Raw genomic sequence first — 20593 nt, forward strand, 5'->3', positions numbered from 1 at the left:
AGGATTTCGCATTTCACTGCCTTTCGGCTCGGACACCCAGCAGCCAGACTTCATCATTAAAATCGATAATGCAACATCGGGGCATTGTAGTAAGCGGGTTATTTCCCCATGAAAACGATGCAAAATTTGACAGTGCAGCAGCTTTTCATTGTTATAACCGATATATTGTTAAAACCGGTACCATTATAAGTGGGTTCAACTGTAAATGCAGGACACAATTTGGGACTCCACCAGGACATTCAAGTACTAGCCCGATGGCTTAGTGACTCCTCATTATAATTCTGTCACTAGTACTCAACCACACAAAATAAAAAGATTGTTGCATAGCATTATAAGATGGAAGGAAATGCTACTTGCCTACTTATATTAGATTCACACACACACACACAGACTACTTTTTCAGGTTACCCTTGAATATAATGTGGGCAAGTGAAAGGTTTCGTTTTTGCTCGACTCTGCGCCGCCCACAATATTGCGTTTCAGTGGCTTTGTTATTGCATAGTGATGTGCAGGTTTTGCTGACTCATGAAACTCACACAAACTGCAAGTAGCAGAGAACGAGGCCCACCGCGACGAGCGTCAAAGATCATATTTTGATTGTGCGTCCTTTCCCTTCCTCTATGGCACTGTCGGCTCTGTCTTGGCTCGGTTTCTAGCAGAACTTTGCATTTTGTAGAATAATGTGCTTCAATGTCTTCCTGGCCCACTGCAGCAGGCAAAGACATTGAGGCACCCTAATTCGCACGAAACCATAGCACTGGCTGTTGGGTGCCATTTTACTCACCAACGGCAGCAAAGGGTGGTGATGGCATATGCAGCATCACGACTCCCCGCTCGGGGGCAGGCGATCTGAACTGTGCTAGAAGTATGCGGACCCTTCAAAGGTGACTTTCTCTTAAACCAAGTCTTTTCTTGGCATGAAACAAGCACTGTAAGGTTTCTGGAATGGTACTTTAGAGGGACTGACAACCAATTTTCACGGTACCCATTTTTTTTTTTGCAATGAAACGCTTACCAGTCAGGGTGTCTAATGAAGTGCGAATGCAGAAAACACCGTGGAACATATTTAATCATAATTTTTTAATTTGCAGTGAGAATGTAGTTGTTCACTGGAAGCACGCTGAAAACAGTGATAGGTGAGTGCGACAGCAATTATACGCCGGCATTAGTGGGAGGCAGACGACAAGTGTGGCCGTAGCTGCAACAAAGTATGATTTTGTTTATCAAGTCGATGTTCCTGCGATTCATGTTTTTTGAATTGATTAATTATTTCTGCAATAATAGCTTCATGTTTTCGTGGTTTTCCGTCCAACTGCTTTGGTGTTTAACCAGTCAAAATGAAACCAATTGGATCGAAAACAAAACTACGCCTTTACACGTGACATGGAGTTCGGCATGTTGCCATAGCCACGCGTGCATTTTGGTTTCCAAAGCATAGAATAATGTGCAAGTGTCTAATAATATACCAACTGCAATTTTAAGCAATAATTATGCTGCACTTTATAACAGTCGACTTATACCCCTGTCAAGCAGGCAAGTTAAGTGCACTTACGGAGAGTGCACTCGGTTTTAAGTGCACTTTCCCAAATCTAAACGTCCCAAGTGGAGTGGAGTTGCAGAAGAGTGCACTTCGGTCAGAGTGTGTTCACGGAACGCTCTTTGCTGTTTGAGTGTGTAGCCTCGCCGCCAACAGTTTTAACGAGACAAAATGTAATGCATAGAAAAAGGCCACAGAAATTCGTTCTAGCTGTTGAACAGCTTTTAAAAAAATAATCAGAACAGATCTTGCTGATATTCTGTTCTAGCAGGGTCAAATGCCGCCTCGTCGCACGCGACCGTCTTGTTCTGGATTGGCTAGGCATTCGTATTGGCCGGCTTTGACTTATAACGCTCTTATGATAAATATATATTTTTTTTAGTAAATATATATTAAGATTGGTTTTTATTTATAATACAACTAATGAAATCGCTTTTTAGAAGCTCTTTATTTTAATCTACATCAAAAAACATGCTTTTAGTCTGCCGTCATATTTTTTTAGTGCGAGTACGCTCCGTTTTACCGTTTAGCGCCGCGTAGCCTAAAATGTCACTCAAAGTCCCGAAGTGCACTCCCCTTAAGTGCACTTAACTTGCCCACTTGACAGGGGTATTACGTACAATATTCTTAAAAAATGCACCCAAAGTAGCAAGATTTCACTGCCAGGTCTTGCCACTTACTGGTTTTCGAGACTTTCTTTTCCAATTTAAAATTATAATTCCTACTTAAATCGCAAGCAGCGTGCTGGATTCTATCACTATAAATCATGCTAATTTAGTTTCCATCAAAGTCTCACAACACATTCTTTGCCATTTGTCAGTCCCTGTAACAGTCCACATTGACTTAATGTTTGCCTTTAGTGTCTCTTTAAATGGACACTAAAGGCTAATACTAAGTCGACATGGACTGTCGACATGGACTGCTTAAATGCCAATCCAGAAACCTCACAACGCTCGTTTTGTGCCAAGAAAAGACTTAGTTTACAAGAAAATTGCATCTGAAGGGTCCGAATACCTTTCTCGAAATTCAAATCTCTCGCCACCCAACCAAGGGGAGTGGTGACGTTGCATACGCCATCACCGCCCTTTGCTGCCGTCAGTGAGTGTAACGGCGTCCGACAGACGGCGCTACCGAGCCAAGACAAATAAAGTCCGAGCGGCAGATTCTCTGCTGCAGCTGCTTTTTGGCCAAGTGGTGTAGACTGTTCGGCATTTCGCGACATCACATGGAAATAGAATTCTCTGCTGCTGGCAGTTTGTGCGAGTTTCGCGAGCCAGCAAAACCAGCGCAGTGGATCGGACACATGTACTGATTATATCAGCGCGGATGCGCATCGGTGATGCGCAGTGTGTACAGCGCGCTGCCTTCATGTCTTTATAAGCCACGCACTCAATAAACCTTCGTTCTTTCCTGCACTGACCATGCTGCTGTAAGCGTCGTCTCCCTTGGCACGTTACATGGTGTCAGAAGTTGCTCCGCTGCCTGTCGACGCCTCAGGGGAATCGTACCCGTGAAGAACGCGTTATGGACCTGCTGAAGGCACCGCAGGCATTGCGGCTGACGGGTAACGTCACGGAAAACTGGAAGCGTTTTAAGCAAAAATTTGAGTTATTTCTGCAGGCAACGGCGGCAAAGGACCAGTCGAAAACCGAAGCATCGAAGGCAGCCCTCCTGCTGAGCATGGCGGGTGACGACGCGTTGCACGTCTTCAACAACTTCCTGTTCGCGCTGGATGAAGAAAAGACCGACTACAGTACAGTGGTGAGAAAGTTTGATGCCTATTGTGCCGAAGTGAGCAATGAAGTGCACGAGAGATATGTATTCCGTTCAAGAAAGTAAGCGGAGGGAGAACCATTTGAAAAATTTGTTCGTGACCTGAAAAAGCAAGCAGGGCAGTGTAATTATGGCGTTGTGCAAGAATCCATGATAAGGGACCAGATCGTATTTGGCACGCACGATCCTAGACTACGGGAGAAAATTCTTCAGGACAGCCAACTGACTTTGCAAAAGCAGAGGAAATGTGTAAAGCAGCGGAGACTGCAGCGCAGCGAAACGAAGTATGGCGTAGCGGGGAAGACAGAGTCGATGCCGTATCGAGGTGCACGGCGCCACCCTCAAAAGAGCGGAAGCAAGGAAAAGAACAATTTCACTGTAGTAAGTGCAACCGCTGGCATAAACCGAAGCAATGCCCAGCCTTTGGAAAGAGGTGTCGTTTGTGCCACAAGCTGAACCACTTTGCAAGTAGTTGCGCGTCAGCGGTAGTCAGCGAAGTAAAAAAACAGCAAGACGAGGTCTTCGACATTCTCGAGAGCACGACATCTAGTCACGAAAGGGATTGGACGGTTAAAGCCCAAGTTCGCAATCACGAGTTAAGCTTCAAAGTGGACAGGGGGTCGCAGGCAAGCCTGTTTCCCATGTCAATTTACCGCCAGCTGAGGGGAGCTGAAGAGTTGAATCCAACCAATTCGGTGCTGAGGGCGTATAACGGCGGTACCATAGCGTGCTATGGAACGTCTACGCAGGAAGTAAGGCTTCGTAATACTTCTGCTACGGTCACATTTTTTGTTGTGAAAAATGGCCGTCAGGCCATACTCGGGCTAGAAGCTAGTGAGGCTTTGGGGCTGGTCCAGCGTAAAGTAGGCGCCGTAGACAAGATTTCCAACAACGGACTTCTCAAGAAATTCAGGCATGTCTTCAAGGGCCTAGGTTGTTTGCAGCAGGCATACAGCATGGTCCTGCAACCTGAAGCGGTGCCAGTCGTGCAACCAGCTCGACGAGTTCCTTTGGCACTGGAAGAGCCTCTAAAGAAGGAACTTGAAAGAATGATGCGTGCTGGCATAATTGTTAAAGTGAACGAGCCTACTGACCGGGCCAGTCCTTTAGTTCTGGCAAAAAAGAAAGATGGCACGCTACGGGTGTGCATGGACCCCAGAGCTGTTAATAAGTACATAAAGCGGCAGCATTTCCCGCTTCCTAGGCGCGAAGATTTGGAAGCCCGTTTAACCAATGCCGCGTACTTCAGCTGTCTTGACGCGAACTCCGGCTATCATCAGATACCGCTTGACGAGCGCACATCTAAGATCTGCACTTTCTCTTCACCGTTTGGGAGATACCGTTTTCTGCGTCTGCCCTTCGGCATTTCGTCCGCACCGGAGGTATTTCAACAAACCATGAGTCAAGTATTCGAGAGTCTACCTGGTGTGCTGGTATACATTGACGTCATTTTAGTTTGGGGTTCCAGTAAAAAAGAACACGATGAACGATTGACGGAAGTGCTTAAGGCTGCCGAGAAAGCAGGATTTACTTTCAACGCCTAGAAGTGCAAGTTCGGTGTGAAATCAGTCAAATTCCTTGGTGATGTCATAAGCCGAACGGGCATATCGCCTGACCCAAAGCTTATCGAAAGCTTGGCGAACATGCCGACACCAACGTCCAAGACTCAGTTCAGTACTGAGTTCAGTACTGAGTTCAGTACTCCCAGCGGATGCTGGGAGTACTGAACTATTTCAGCAAATTCGTGCCACGGTTGTCCGAGCGAACGACGCCTTTACGAGAGCTTATCAAGTCCCGCGCAGAGTTCCAATGGATAGCAAACCACACGCAAGAGTGGCAAATCTTAACACAAGTTTTGACTACCGCCCCCCTGCTTGCTATCTTTGATCCGCAACGAGAAACTAAGATAACGTGCGATGCATCAAAGGAAGGTGTCGGTGCAGCATTATTGCAAGGCTACAATGGTGAATGGCGACCAGTAGCGTATGCATCTAGTGTATTAACCCGAGCCGAGCAAAGCTATGCACAAATTGAAAAGGAGGCACTCGGAATTTGTTTTGGCTGTGAAAGGTTTCACGAGTTTGTGTACGGAAGAAAAGTGCTTATCGAAACAGACCATAAGCCGCTTATAGCGATCGTGCAAAAGGAAATCGCCGACATGCTACCGCGAGTGCAAAGATTCTTCTTGCGGCTACTAAAATACAACTTTGTCTTGCAGTACATTCCCAAAAACAGCTGGTTCTCGCTGACATGTTGTCACGCTCAACGGCTGACCAGGGCAAAGATCAAGTTGGCACTACTTCTGGTACCGCAGACGACGTGGAGATCCATGCGGTGCAGTCCTTGGGCTACATGGTCACTTCCGAAACGCAGCGGTTACTGCAGCAAGAAACGTCTCGTGACGTATACCTACAGACCGTGAGGAAGAGCTTAACAAGCGGGCAGCCGGTGAACGGGGAACTCAAGCCTTTTGCGAAAGAGCTGTCAGTCGTTAATGGAATAGTGCTGAAGGGCTCGAAAGTTGTCATACCAAAGAGTATGCGACAAAGCATCCTGAACAGAATACATGCTGGACACCTCGGGTTGCAAAAGTGCAAAGAAAGGGCCCGAACTCTTGCATTTTGGCCCGGTCTGAACGGTGAAATAGCTGCGCTAGTAGAAAGCTGTGCAACCTGCCAAAAGTACGCGTACAGGCAACCACATGAACCACTTCAAATGCGGCCAGTTCCAAAATGTGCTTGGTATAGGGTCGGCGTAGATATCTTTTCTTATGCTGGAAATTCGTACGTGGTTGCTTACGACGCTTTTTCAAATTTCCCTGAGGTTGAGAAACTTGACGACACAACTGCAGCAACTACGATCGCAGCCCTTAGCGCCATGTTCGCCAGGTACGGCGTACCTGTAGAAGTTTGCACAGATAACGGACCCAGTTTTCAAGCCATGAATTTGCCAAATTTGCCAAAACATACGACTTCAACCATGTAACCTCCAGCCCCCGTTATTCGCAGTCGAACGGCTTGGCTGAGAAAGGTGTCCAAATCGTAAAGCGCATCCTGAGAAAGACTCGAGAGGCGAGGGAGGACTTCTGGCTGGGTTTACTAGCCTATCGCTCAACACCACTGGAAGATGGGCATTCTCCGGGTGAGCTTCTGCAAAGAAGGCGACTTCGTTCTAACCTTCCTGACTTCGGTAGGGTGTCCCGGGCACCTGTGAGGAAGCACCACCGAGCCAAGGCCGGGAAGCCTTTGCCAATGCTGCGCAGAGGCACGAAGGTGAGGCTTCAGGATGCGACTGCGTGGTCCCCAAAAGCGAAGGTCGTTGGTGAAACTGCTCCACGTTCCTATTTCGTACGAACGCAAGATCACCGTGTTCTGCGGCGCAACCGCCGACATCTACTTAGGACGGGTGAACAGTATAACGGTGAAATTGATGACGTCTGCGAGGAGATTCCACCATGTGAAAGCTCCCGTGCGCCGGCGCCTGCAGCACCAGCTGAACCAACAGCGCAAGCCTCCGAGACGTCATCTCTAGAAACAGCCGTAGGATCAATGCTACCAGCAAGTGACGGCGAGCCTTCGCCTGGCATCCAACCGACGCATGCTACTAGAAGGTCGACTCGTGTCGTCCGGCCTCCCCAGAAGCTTCATATGATGAACATTTCCAGCAAGTGTCATAAGTTTTGGCAAATGTGTACATGTATCTAAGTCTCTTTTGTTTGTTGCCCGAGGAAGGATGGATCGGACATGTGTACTGATTATATCAGCGCGGATGCACTGATATCACGGGCACACTGCACTGTCGGACATGAAGGAGGAGAACAATATTTTTGTTTTCTAAGCAGTTCACCTTTTTCCCGCCAGGCGGTGATTTTTGAATGCGCACCACCAAAGTTTTCGCGATCGTCAAAGTAGAAAGCAAAAATGGCCACCTCTGGGATGGCGTGCGCGCTTCGAACAATTGCAGATCTCACGATTCCGCTATGTCCGCGGCTGATTTTACCAATGGAATGAACAGCAACAAGTCTGAGGATGCTGCCTTTTCGTCATACTTCGGCTCTGAGAGTGACGACGACGCAGACCAGCCTGGAACATTGGCGGCCGCAGCCCAGCACGCCCAACTGTAGTGCTTGCAGTTAACTTTTTGTAGTGGGATACCTGTTCAATTTAAAATTTAGATTTTTTGGGAGACAGTGCCTATTAGACTGCAATACATTTTGTACATCTCATAATTTCTGTTGCATTTTTTCTTAGTAGATACAAGCGTGTCTTTACAAACATTGTTCAATTTTATCCCACCATCTTGATTCTGGCAATTGATATTTTTTTGATGACATACATCTTGTTAATAAAAATTTTATGCATAAAAAGCGCATTCATTCTGGTTTTTGTTTACTTATTAAATAAAATATTGAGTGCAGTAGTTCTTTCAGAAAAAAAAAAAAAAATCTGATGTAACCTACCAAAAACACCTATTTTCCCCATGGTAGGGAAAGAGTTAATCAACATCATTACAAATGGATTGCAAACAAACTCGATACAATACTGATGTGTACTTATTTATCGTTTTCTTGGGGACTACTTGGGGAACACAGTCGGCGATCATTGAAAATTTGATCTGCGGCTCAAGCGTGTCGGCTTTTACATGACTCGTTGAAGGTTCCAGGGTAATCGCTGGAGTGTGTGTGCTTTCCAGAAAGTACTACACAATTCGTGTTGCGCGTACAATCCAATTACACAAGGTTCGGCGAGAACATACAAAACAGATAAAATCAACGATGACATTCGAGTAACTTCCAAATTATGCAGGCGCATCTTGCGCTGAGCGATAACTTGTAGTGATCGTAGTGAGTGAAATGCACTCCCCGAGAAAAGTCTAAATAAGTACATGTGTCAATACAGTCAAACCTGGACATATTGAACCCATTTATAATGAATTATTAGGTATAAGAAACAGATGTAAAATCTCCTTGAAAATTTCCGTATAATATTTTTATTTTATATATCGAATTACCAATACTATATCGAACTATATTTTTATTCACTTCCGATTCAATATATCTGGGTTTGACTGTATTAAAGTATCAGGAAAAGTGAGACAAATGCTCAAAAGTCAATGAGTAGCCAAGAAAGCTGGAAAAACACGCCCTCTTGAATCGCTAGCCAGTGACTCACCTTTGGGGTGGACAGCAATGCTCGAGATCCATTTGCAGTTAGATATGAGCTTTTTGGACAGCTCCTGTTTGAGCAAGTTGTACACACGCACAAAGCGTTGCATGGCCACAAAAAAGTAGGGCCGTACAGGGTGAAACAGCACACGTGAGACAGTTCCCTTCAACTTTGAAAAAGGTGCCTGCAAAGACAGAGAGGCCTCAGAAAATAGTTCGTGCAGACTACTGTCTTAACACATTGATAAGTGGTTTATCCAAATGTTTGCTCACTAGATGAAATGAGTGACTGACCGTTGAAAGCTATTTTTAAAATCTAGTAGAACACAAAGTTTCAAAGTATTCTTGCACTATAGGCTTAGTTTGCACAACCTAGCTCTATAATATGTCAAGCCAGTTTGCGATTCTGCAAACGTGTCACTAAGTTTACAATAGGGTAACAGTGCACATACAAAGGCAGTGCAATAAGTATGACGTGCTGCCTTGAATGGTAAGTTTGATTACACCGAGAAAAGAGACAAAGCAAGTGCAAGTAGAATAAATTAACTCAAATAACGTAATCACCCAAGAGAAAACATTACAGAAAAGAATGCACTGTACAAACTTAAGTACCATGCCCAACTTAATTTAACTTACATGCAGCAAATGCAAGTAAAGCAAAAGTACGTGTAGTGCAGTATGAATTTTAGAGCAAATAAAGCGTGTGACAGACAAATCCCAGACTAGTACAGTTTACAGTGCTAGGAAGAAAAATGTTCTTACCTGTGACCTTCTATGGGACAAATGGTGGATCACAACCCCACTCTCGCCCCCACTGCCACCAGTAAGCACAACAGCAAAGTAGTCTCCCTTGGCATGCCATGTTACTTGCGACACTGTGTGCCGGTGAACCACACTCAGTCGTAGTCCTTGGCTACTGAACTCTTTTGATGTTGGTAACACCGCTTCCCAGGTTGCAGCAGTAAACTTGCCACCTTCTGCACACAGAGACCCACTTAGCAGACTGATGCAGGTCTTGACATAGGGAACAGTGAGCCACACTCTGTGCAGCATTTTGGAATCCCTGCCATTCCACCTGAGAAAGCTGGGCACTACATGCAACGGCCAATACAGAGAAGCTATACTGGCGATAACAAAAATGTTTCAGCAAAGTAAAGTGTGCAATCTACTATCACAATGGGTTGCTCTGAAGGGGCATGTGCACAGATGGTATGTGCTGGCATGGAGCATGGTAGTGGATTGTGTATACCATGCTATGCTAAAATATCCTGATGTCAGTGCATTCTGGCCGTCATTTCATTGGGGGCATTGAGTAACATAAGTTTGCACATTCACAGCAGGACTTCTCCGAGCAGCAGCTGCGTGCATGATGCCAGACATGAAGTTTTGTTGGTACTGCGCAATGTTGCTGCATGCAATTAACTGTTCACAGCTTTTGCTTTCATCATTCTCATGAATTTCAAAACTAGTAGAATTATTATTAGAAACACACATGCACTTCTACGCTAATCCTCAGTGCCTTAAGCTTTGCCATCTAAGGAAGGATGCTGCCACTCCCATGCAGTGTTAACAACTTCAGAAACTGCTGCTGTGATATTTGCACTGAAAACTGGTAGACAGTCCAATCTTGACACACATTACTAAATTGTATTTGCACCAAAAAAAATAAGCTGAAAAAGCAACTTAATTAATTTAGCCAAGATTTTTGTGTTTCAGTATTAAAAATTACTTTATAGGCAACTAGAACGAGTCCTGGTAGATAGCATATTCTTGGTAAGCATGCATGAACAAAATCCTGCAAGATACTTGAGCATAACTACAGGATCAAAAGCACTGGTGTGTGCAGTAGAGATATTGTAGAGTGGAGCTTCCACATGGGTCACACCTACTGCTAGCAGCTGCAGTCACATAGTGCCATGTGCAGATGTCTATCAGCCTTACAGGTTGCCAATGTTAAGCTGTCGTTTTGTTTGTTTAAAATGACCAAGTCACAAGGCCAAAATGGCGATAGTATGACATTTGTAATAATGATAGGGCGTGACACTAAGACCACTAGCATCCCTTTGGACATCACTGAGGTGCCTGTAAGCTCACTTTCAGTTGCTGTTTCCCTGTTCTGACAGGCTGCTGGCGCATTTGGGAGCATATCCGTGAGCATCAACGGTGCCCCCAGGCATTTTTCATACCAGCACAAGAGATGGCGAAGAGGCATGTTCCATCCTCTGCTTGATGGCCAGTGCTTTTTCGCACTTGCCAGCAACATTTGCACATGAAAGAACATGTGTAAATAACAAATTCACTGTGGGGGCAACAATTTTCATCTATTGTACCAGAGGCTCCAGGTACACACTGCAAAGCAAGTGAACTTTGTTAAATTGGTACTGTGTCACAAGATTACTCTGCTAAATCAAGGGAATAATGAACAAAGTTAATGGAAATAAAAGTGTGAACTTAAAGTTTGTTATATCATAGATTTTGCTAAATCAAACTTCATTATAATCTAAGGTTTGACTGCAAACAGACATTAGCTTCCAGTAACCATGGTGAGGAGCTGTGTGCAGAAAAGCATTTGCAAAAAGATAGTGTAGATTATGCATTTACGCCTCATGCAAAAAAACTTAAAGTTCATCAAGTAAAAAATTTGCAGGAATATGGAGGCAGCACTTTCAGTGGGGGTGTAACAGGAAATTATCGGCCAATCTAACTGCGCATAATAAAAGCAATGGGGACGTTTAAAACAGTTATCTGTAACAGAACTAGATTAGGGAAGGGGATGAAGCTTTAAAGCAGGAGTTTTCAAACTTTCTGGCCTTGGAGAACCTCACCAGCTTTCCCAGAGTGCCGCAGAACCCTTCCTATCTCCCTCTTTACTGACTCGCTATAACAGCTCATTAAGGCATAGTTTCCTATAAAAATTTTAGTAGAAAACTCTGCATTAAACCATACAGCAAAGAGGATGGGGGGAAGGGGCAGGGCCTTCCTTGTGGATCTGCCTTTGTGCGAGCAAGACAATAATCAAAGCAGCACAGCTGCAGCGTCTGGTTGTTATCTTTGATCGCAAAGGCCATCACTCTTGATAAGAAACTTATGATAATACATAAAACATTAATTTTCTTTTCACGGCACTCCATGCACCTATTTACAGCGTGCGTCGACCACACAGCTACTGGTCTTGGTACCGCGAGCCATAAATAGCATCTTGACGCAAATTAAGTGTCAGACGCACAAAAGTTTATTTCGAACAAATATCAAGAGTCACTCATGCTGAGGAATAGTCTTCGATATACTGATCACAATGCTAAGCTTAAATGCCTGTGTTGCTTGGTACGCAGCGGCGCCCCTTGCATGCGTCGAAATGCTTGTTGAGCATTTTCATTACGTATAGAGTAAAAACCGACACAGTGCGAAATACTGGTTGTGCCGTGTGCCGCCACTGACACCCCGGAATCACAAACCACACGTGAATGCGCCCCGCATGTCCGTTACAATATGCCGTTTAAACAGCCAATGTTGTCATCTTCAACAACAAGGGCTAACCAGGCAGACACCGCTAAATTCGCTCAGCTCGCAGAACTTCCAAGTTGATTCCCGCTCACGTGTTACAAACTACGCTCGCGAGCATGAATGAAAAGTGCTCAGCGCAGCCACTGCGGGCCCACAAATCCCAGTGATGAATCTAGCGACCCGCTGCTGTGTTGGTCTCTCACAGACTACTGATGTGTGAATTTGGTGTGAGATATAAATCCAAGATGCAATGCAAGATGTCTTCTACAAATCAATAAAGTGTGGAAGTGAGTTGGGGAAAATGGAATGGGGTCGAAATCGTTGCGATCGCTCATAGGACCCAAAAATGAATGCTATTCGGGGAGCCCATGTTCCGTGAAATGCAGCTTGAGAACTCCTGCTTTAAAGGAACAGACATCGTAGGAAGTTACTAGGATGTGAGGGTGATTGGGAAAATTAACAGAAATTATCAGCCTAACTTGAGTGCAATGACAGAAGTACAGTCAGATTGGGACAAAAGCTTGCAAGCACATGGGCAGCATGCCGAGGCTTTTACGAGAAAATTTCACGTGTGGGGGGCAATTAGGGGATGCATAATAATTGAACTAGCTGCTCCAGGGGCCACTAACATACCCTGTAAAACAAGTGAAAATAATTTCTCTTACCTGTGCCGTAAACCTGGCACAGGTATAGTTCAATCCCTCTACATACTAGAGTGGATGCTGAAAATTGCTTTACACGTCGCAAATATTTAAGCGTTGCCAGATAGCAAACATGCTGAAAACAATCCCATATTCTGCCTGCTCTTACTAAAATATATTACCCAAGATGACCTTGCCCAAGTTTGCCTGAACTGCAGCAATACTATCTACGTACTTGAATAAGAAGGCGTCATATTCTCACCAGAAGGAGTGGCTTCTTCGGGTAATGATGAAAGAACAGTATCAGTATTGTTTAGCACCAATTTATCTCCAACACCAGGATTGATGATATGTACAGCATTTTCCCTGCAAAGAAAAACTGCTTCATTATCACAAATTTTTCACCTTGCCTGCCACAAGCATGTGGAATAAGTGTGTGCGCTGACAGCTTAGCTAAAACAGTCCTGCCACCATATCATAATGCATTTTAAACAATGCATCACTGCAAATGCATTTTGATAAGCTTCAATGCACAGCTGGGTTCTGATATGGTAAACTCAAAGTCAATAGCAAAATAGGTCAATCACTGAAAAGAAAAGATTAAAAAGGCAATTATGTCTTCACAGAATTACTAGGATACAGTAGAACCTCGTTAATACGTTTCTGCTACATACATTTTCCCGACGCGAACGTTCGCAATCAAGAACACAAAAAATGACCCAACAGAGTCACGCTCATTTTTTACCAGTTCACACGTTCCCGGAACACAAGATTTTTCGGCACCAACTTTCAGTACTTCGCCAAACTGCGATCGTATGATACGTTTTCCAGCTCTTAGATCCTATGTAAACAAGAAGATGCGCGAGGCGCACAGGCGATCGAGAACAGTATATAGCCGCCCATCTCATGTGAAAATGACAGCGCGCACAGTTTCTTCTTTCGGTACCAGCAAATCTCAGGCCAAGTCGTCAAACCTATTGCGATAAGTATCTTCACCTGTTTCACAACACGTGATGCGTAGTGCCATCGGTAGCATACTGCACACTTTTTAGTATGCAATAATCCAAACACGCCGCCGTTCCCGGCTGCAGGTGGCACGATGTGAGCATCATGTTTCACTTCAGCAGCATCCGGCATCGCCCACCAGCTCGATTTCGCTTTGGTTTCCCATCGCTCTCTTAACTCCTTCCGTTCCTCACCCATTGGGCATCGTTAGCCCGCTAACGACAGTTTGAAATGCCACTTTCGAGACTTTCCACACTGCTCACTGACACTCTGCGCCATAGGACATGAAGAAGGAGAACTATATTCTTGTTTTCTAAAGTTAGTTTTTTCCCCCGCCAGGCGTTAATTTTTGAATGCACTCCGAAGTTTCGCGATCGTCAAAGTAGAAAGCAAAAAAGGCTGCCTCCAGGAGCAGCATATACACTTCAAATGATTGCATATCTCGCGATCCTGCTGCATCTGCAGCCGACTTTATCGATGGATGGAGCAGCAGTGAGTCTTAGGATGCTGCCTTTTTGTCAGACTTTGACTCTGAGAGCGATGACGATGCAAGCCAGCCTGGAACATCGGCAGCAGCAGCCCGGCACGCCAAACTGTAGTAGTTGCATTTTTGTAGTGGGATACCTATTCAATGGAAAATTTTGATTTTTTCCGAAATACAGTGAAACCTTGTTACTATGAACACCACATAAATGAACTTTCCAGATTAACAATCTTTTCCGAAATTCCCCGCTGATTTCTTATAGTTTCAATGTAAAAATATTTCAGTACAGTAAATGCTCGTTAATTCCCAACTCGTTAATTTGAAATTGTGGATAATTAGAAGTAACCACCACAGCCCGCCCAACAATGTATTGAAAGCAATATGTAATGCTTTGACACTGAAATTTTCCGCTAATTCACACTGAAATCCGCTCCACCCCTGATAACTTGAACTCCATGCCATTGTGGATGGGGAGAGTGCAAGTGTGCAGGAGCATGTTGGTGACGCTGGCATCGCCAAGTGGGCCGCGCATGGCCAACGCCTCTGTTGCAGGTCGGTTCTCTCCCTCTCTCAAGACCTTCAAGATAAAAATGCAGACGCGGCGCTGCGTGTTTATTTTTTTGGCAGTACCAAAAAGCATAAGATTCGGAAACCAACGTTGCAGCAGGTTGTGCTGCGTTTCGCGGGTGAATTTTAGAGCGCAGCTTTTGTTCCTGCGGCAAGGATGAGCGGTGCAAAGGCACTTTTATAGTCCAACGTTTTCGGCGCACGTTGCTTGCAGCCAGTCATGCTACGACGCTTGTGCTACACTAGCCGAAATGCCATCCCCTCTAGACGTCGACACGCACGCCGTCGCCTGTTCTTTGCGGAGCATGCGCAGAATGATCCCCAACTGCGCGCCTCTTTGAATGGCTGTCTGCGACCGTCAGTGAAGATGCGTGGGCATTTTTTTTTTCATAACGCAGTGTATTGTGGGTCGGTGCAGTCGGCGCGACGAACGCGCGGATGGAGCAAGAGTCATCTCGATGTTGGGCACGTCGGACCCTGTTGGCCGCATACGGCTATGTTGGCTGCGCCAGTGATTCAAACTACAGACGTTGTCGTTCTTGCCAACATGACGTAGCGTGTGCGTGCGTACGCTCACTCTATGTTAGACTGTATTGCGCCTTAACCGAAGAATTTTTTCCCCGACTGCCATTAGTTCGAATTTTGCATAATTTGAATTTTCGTACCATCGCCATGGAATTCGAATTAACGAGCTTTTACTGTACTACAAACTTCAGAATACCGAACATTTAAGAATAATGATCATTATTCAATCTCCCTGCGATGTTAACAACAGCTCAAAACTACGAATTGATATTCAGAAATCTGGAGGTTCTGAGATTTCCATGTATCCTTCACCGCAGTCGAAACAGTAGGCTAGGAGACAACAAGGCGCAAAGAGCGGACGTTGCGATGCAAGGGTCTGGAAAACCCGACACGGTGCCCGAGAAAAAAAGAATGTGGGCAAGCGGAGGCGACAATGCATCACGGTTTGAGAGTGCGTGCTCCACCATGAAAAGTGTCACCTAGCAACGGAGGCACATCTCTTCCTTCTTTCACCCCTTCTTTTTGCGCACACCTCTTCCTTTCACACTTCTATCTGCAGCTGTACTAGGTACGCGCGCGGTGAAATGTATCCTCTATACTTGCAGAGATGCCACATGACCGCACTTTGCACTTTCCAGACGGTGTCGCTTACGCGCGCTTGCACTCTGACATAGTTCAGGTGTCCGCCTCAAGCAAGACAGTTGCAGTGTCCACGGCAAGATATGTGAAAAACAAACAAAAAGCAGGAAACATTGTGCTTCAGAGACGACATGGAGCTACCTTTCTGTCGGTAGTTTTCTTGGCGTCAGGGTCTGCTTTGTGCACATCACTCTTATTATATGGTGCTTCGTGGCGGCGGAACCTATGCAAAATGGCAACAGCATGTGCTGAGAGCGAACAGCGACGCTTTCGTGGAGCTCATATGGTGACAACTTATTAACTGATGGGTTGATGGGCAGAATGGTTCATTTTGTGGCTTTCACTATAACCATCTTTCAGAATAACAAACAATTTACCACGGTCTCCTGAAGTTTGTTATGCAGTAAAACCTCGTTAAACCGTACCCACTTAAAACAGTAGTTTCGTTTTAGAAGTAGTAAAGTCAAATCCCCGACTCAACGGCCATTGAACATAACGTGTTTTGTATCTGTATAAACTGTACCAGCTTATTGCGTACGTATCGGTTAACATGTAGCGTTTCCACTTTTCGTCACGCAAACACGACAGTGCTTAATCTCCATCGGACAGCCCGGCAGAACAATAAGCCTCAGAGATCTGAACAACGGCCTCCAAGTGCCCTGTGCGTTTGCGCGTGAAGCCACATCAACATCAACATCATTTCGGCGCCGTCCCAGAGCGTTGTAGTGTTGTGAAGCGAGGACTCGTGTCATGCCGAAGCTCGGATAAAAAAAGACGCTGGGTGCTCAGCATAGAAGAAAAATTAGACATTGTTTGCGCTGTCGAACGTGACACGAAGAAGTCGGCGCTGGCACGCAACATGGGTCTACTGTCGACTACGGTGTGGCATTTAGAATGTGAAGAAGTTGCTTGGCAGCGCTGCTGCTACCGCGAAGAGATGTCGGCTGCGAGGTTCGACTTTTCGCCATCGTTGCCTCTGTTGTTGCCGAAGTGTCGCCTAGCGACAGTGATAAGGATGACACGGAAAGTGACAGCACAGGTGATTCAGGCCCGACAGTGGCAGAAGCTGCGCGTTACGTCAGCCTCACGAATGCAATCCTCGCGACGAGAACAGCACCCCGCAATGAAAAGGTGCCCCGCGACTTCAACAATGCTACCGCGCCCGTGCACGGAGAATATGCAACACTAACGAGGAATCTGCAATGCGAGTGTTTGCTGAGAAGAGAGGGCTGGTTGAAAAGCTGGCCCGCAGCTTCAGTAAGTTTGAGGCCGCTGTCGTCGCTGCTAGGCCGCCGTGGCATCAAACAAAAATAACACTTTTGTCGCACGAAGTAAATAAATACTGCATGTTTTTTCCCCTTTCATCACACTCTCTCTTCCGTTTTTGACAGGTAAGTGGGCGATCTCAAGCTATTTTGGTTAAGCAGTACTACAGTTTAGTACATACTTTTTCCGAAGCTCCGACCAACTATGGTTTAACGAGGTTTCACTGTATTGAGATTTCACTGTAGAGTCTATTAGACGGCAACACATTTTGTATATCTCATAATATTACTTACATAGTTTTTTTTAGTAGATACAGCACGTCTTTACAAACTTTATTTAATTTTATCCCACAACCTTGGTTCTGGCAACTTATATCTTTTTTATGGCATACATTTTGTTAATAAAACTTTTATGCGTGAGAAGTGCATTGATTCGGCATTTTGTTTGTGTATTACACAACATATTAAGTGCAGTAGTTCCTTCAGAAAAAAAAAGAATCTGGTGGAAAAATCTATTTTCCCCATGATAGGGAAACAGTTAAAACACCACACAATAGGAAAACAACAAAACGTGTCTCTGGCCGCTGGAGCACCACCAGCTAAATGTGGGTCAGCATCTCATGCCACAACGATCTGCGCGACGCGTTGCATTATGTAGATGTCAACAATAGTTGAGTCTGTCAAATTTTTTTAGTTACTTCGGATTGTAAGTTTTCCCAGTTAGTACATTTTTTTCCCCAAAATGTATGAACAAGGTTCTACTGTTTTTGTTCTATTCTAATGCACATAACTCAGTAAAATTTTCACTCACTCCCTTCACTTCTGTACCCAATCTGATTGTGGCAATAATGAACATGACAATGCAGCGCCATGCAGCTCCTAACTCTTCAAAGATACAAAGCACTCAGGCAATCAAACTGAGCAAGCAACTCACACTGCAACAGCAACTAGGCAAATGCTCTGATTGGGACACCAAGCAACTCCTTTGACAGCATGTTCAAACTTGAAAGTTTTCATGCAACGGCCAGTAAGGACTTCCCAAATGCGGACTGTGCCGTCATCACTACCTGTGTGTTCAAGCAGAAAAACAAAATGAAAAGAAAAAGAAACAAGACTATTATGCAAAACTTCACACTTTCCCAGGCATCTTCCAATACTTCCAAAACCAGCTCTTGACAGTATAAAATTACAGGGTCGCTTAAGATTTCTCTTAATAGGTGAATGGCGAAAGCCTACTCTTCCTCCTTTTATCATTCGCCTCTTTCTCTTCTTTCTTTGTCATTACTGCTCACTACTAAGCATTTTTAGTCATTTGTAACCAACTGTGGTGATTACAAGCCATCGTTAGACATGTTCATATCATAGTCATCAGTTGTCATTACAAGTAATTTCGGTTATTATTAGTCATTACTAAGCATTTTTAGTCATTTCTAATCAATTGTCGTCGTTGCAATTCGTTGTTAGACATATTGATCCTTCTGTAGTCATTAAATGTCATTATTAGTCATTAGTGGTCATTACTAAGCATTTCAGTCATTTCTAATCAATTGTAGTCATTACAAGTTGTCGTTAGACATATTGGTCATTTCATAGTCATTACTAGTCATTACAAGTCATTTCAGTCATTATTAGTCATTACTGCTCACTAGTAAGCATGTTTAGTCATTTGTAATCAATTGTGGTGATTACAAGCTTTCGTTAGACATATTGGTCCTTCCGGAGTCATTAGTAGTAATTACAATTAGTAGTCATTGTTAACCTCTACCAATCTCTATTATAACGTTCCCATTTGCAAACTGTAACTTTCAATCATTTTTCATTCTGTAATCTGTCTTCATATGGCGTGATGACTCTTTGGTGGTCAAGTCTGCTGACACAAACTTCACCATGAGCCTCGAAAGGCTTTCGCCTTAAAAGATTGTTTCAGCAATTAATTTTAAAGCTGAACAATGCCAAAAGAAAACCACTGCTAAAACACTACATAGGAGTGTGCGAATATTCAAAACTTTCAAATAATGAATCGAATATTGTTCTGTTCAATTTGATCTGTGAAATGAATAGTCATCATTAGATTTGGTCCTCGAATTGAATAGTCCTTATTTGAAGATACGAATATTTTTCTAATTGCTTTTGAATACTTTACATCATCGACTGTACACAATGAAACAAGAAATTGAAGCAAAAACTCGATATCTTTATCCCTTCCACAGTGGAAATCACGTACCAGTGCACATTGCACTACTCAGTCAGCCAGATTTTTACAGCCAAACACAATCACTAGAAACTAAATGTTTAGACAGCATTTCACAGTGGGTATCATTTAGTAATATTAATTTTATATAGACAGCACCTGTGTCCTCTCACCAGATCAAACCAGAATACGTTTCATTCCAACATAGTAATTATACAACAGGGGGTATTATCTGCCTTGACTATTCAACTAGACAAAAAGTGAATTTTTTTCACTCTTCTGTCACCACATACAGTCGAAACATGCGATAAGAACATCCCACAACAACAAAATTCTCGCGACAACGAAACATTTTCGTATCCCCAATGAATGCCCATAGGATTCAATGAATTTCATACCTCTCAGCAACGAAATGTCGCTGTACTGCAATCCCGCATCAACGAAATTTGCTAGAACGTAACTCCGCATATTTACTACTCACGTAAGGCTAGCAGACTCCAAAATGAGCTCGAATGCGACTGTTTTGCATTGAAATTGCATAAAGTACCATCACATTACCTGTGTGGGTGCCACCATTTTTGTTTACAAAAACAACCAAGTGCCGGAAGCGATCAGTGTGCTGGAAACACATGGCCATCATCTTGTTTCTTGATCGCCCACTTGAAGCGGCACGCATGTCGCTACCGACATGTGACAATGATTTTTGCATGCCTGCTAGGTGAGGTTGTAGATCGTTATTTGAAATGCGCGTTCAGTTCACGTTCTCCGTGGCTGATGACTCAGCGAGGCCGAGGCCAATTACGTGAGGCAAAACTGAACGCAAACTGAATGTGCGTTTCGAACAATTGCCAATCACGGCAGTGCACCGCATAATGTGCGCCTCGGTGAGAAAAATGCAGCAAAAACAAGAAATCCACGTCCTACTGACATGGAATTGTTTATGGCACTTGAGAGAGCGGTTGCAGCATATAGAGTGTCACAGATGGGGCCATGATTGAGCGACTGTCTGGCAATATGCATCCCTTGCTTCAAGAACACTGGTTTTGAGGCCACCCGACAGGCATCGCGTGCGGATTCGGCGCCGGACGTAGATTTGTGTAAAAGGGCTGTTATCTCGATCGTTTGCCTTCGGGTACACATGATACGATCACTTCTGCGCTCAGCAACTGACGCGACGGTGCCTATGGGCAACAGCGTGCGCTGGAGAAATGCTGCTGCATGCGCTGTTGCTCTCTGTCCAGTGCCGAGTTACGCAAAATCTCGCAAAAGTGGTCACATCTCCGAAACCAATTAAATGA

General features: G+C 44.5%; 1 protein-coding gene across 1 annotated transcript in view; it reads right to left on the reverse strand.

Moving 5' to 3' along the window:
* The window catches only part of LOC126546966 (ribosome biogenesis protein bop1-A), a 77037-nt gene that overhangs the window by 16817 nt on the left and 39627 nt on the right, over positions 1–20593 (reverse strand). The window contains exons 11-14 of the mRNA XM_050194697.3: positions 18039–18171; positions 12882–12985; positions 9237–9451; positions 8482–8659 (exon numbers count right to left, since the gene is read on the reverse strand). Of these exons, the coding sequence (XP_050050654.1) occupies positions 8482–8659; positions 9237–9451; positions 12882–12985; positions 18039–18171 (630 nt within the window). The remainder of the gene's footprint in view (positions 1–8481; positions 8660–9236; positions 9452–12881; positions 12986–18038; positions 18172–20593) is intronic.

The sequence above is a fragment of the Dermacentor andersoni genome, chromosome 1 (genome assembly GCF_023375885.2).
Source record: "Dermacentor andersoni chromosome 1, qqDerAnde1_hic_scaffold, whole genome shotgun sequence".
NCBI lineage: Eukaryota > Metazoa > Arthropoda > Arachnida > Ixodida > Ixodidae > Dermacentor > Dermacentor andersoni.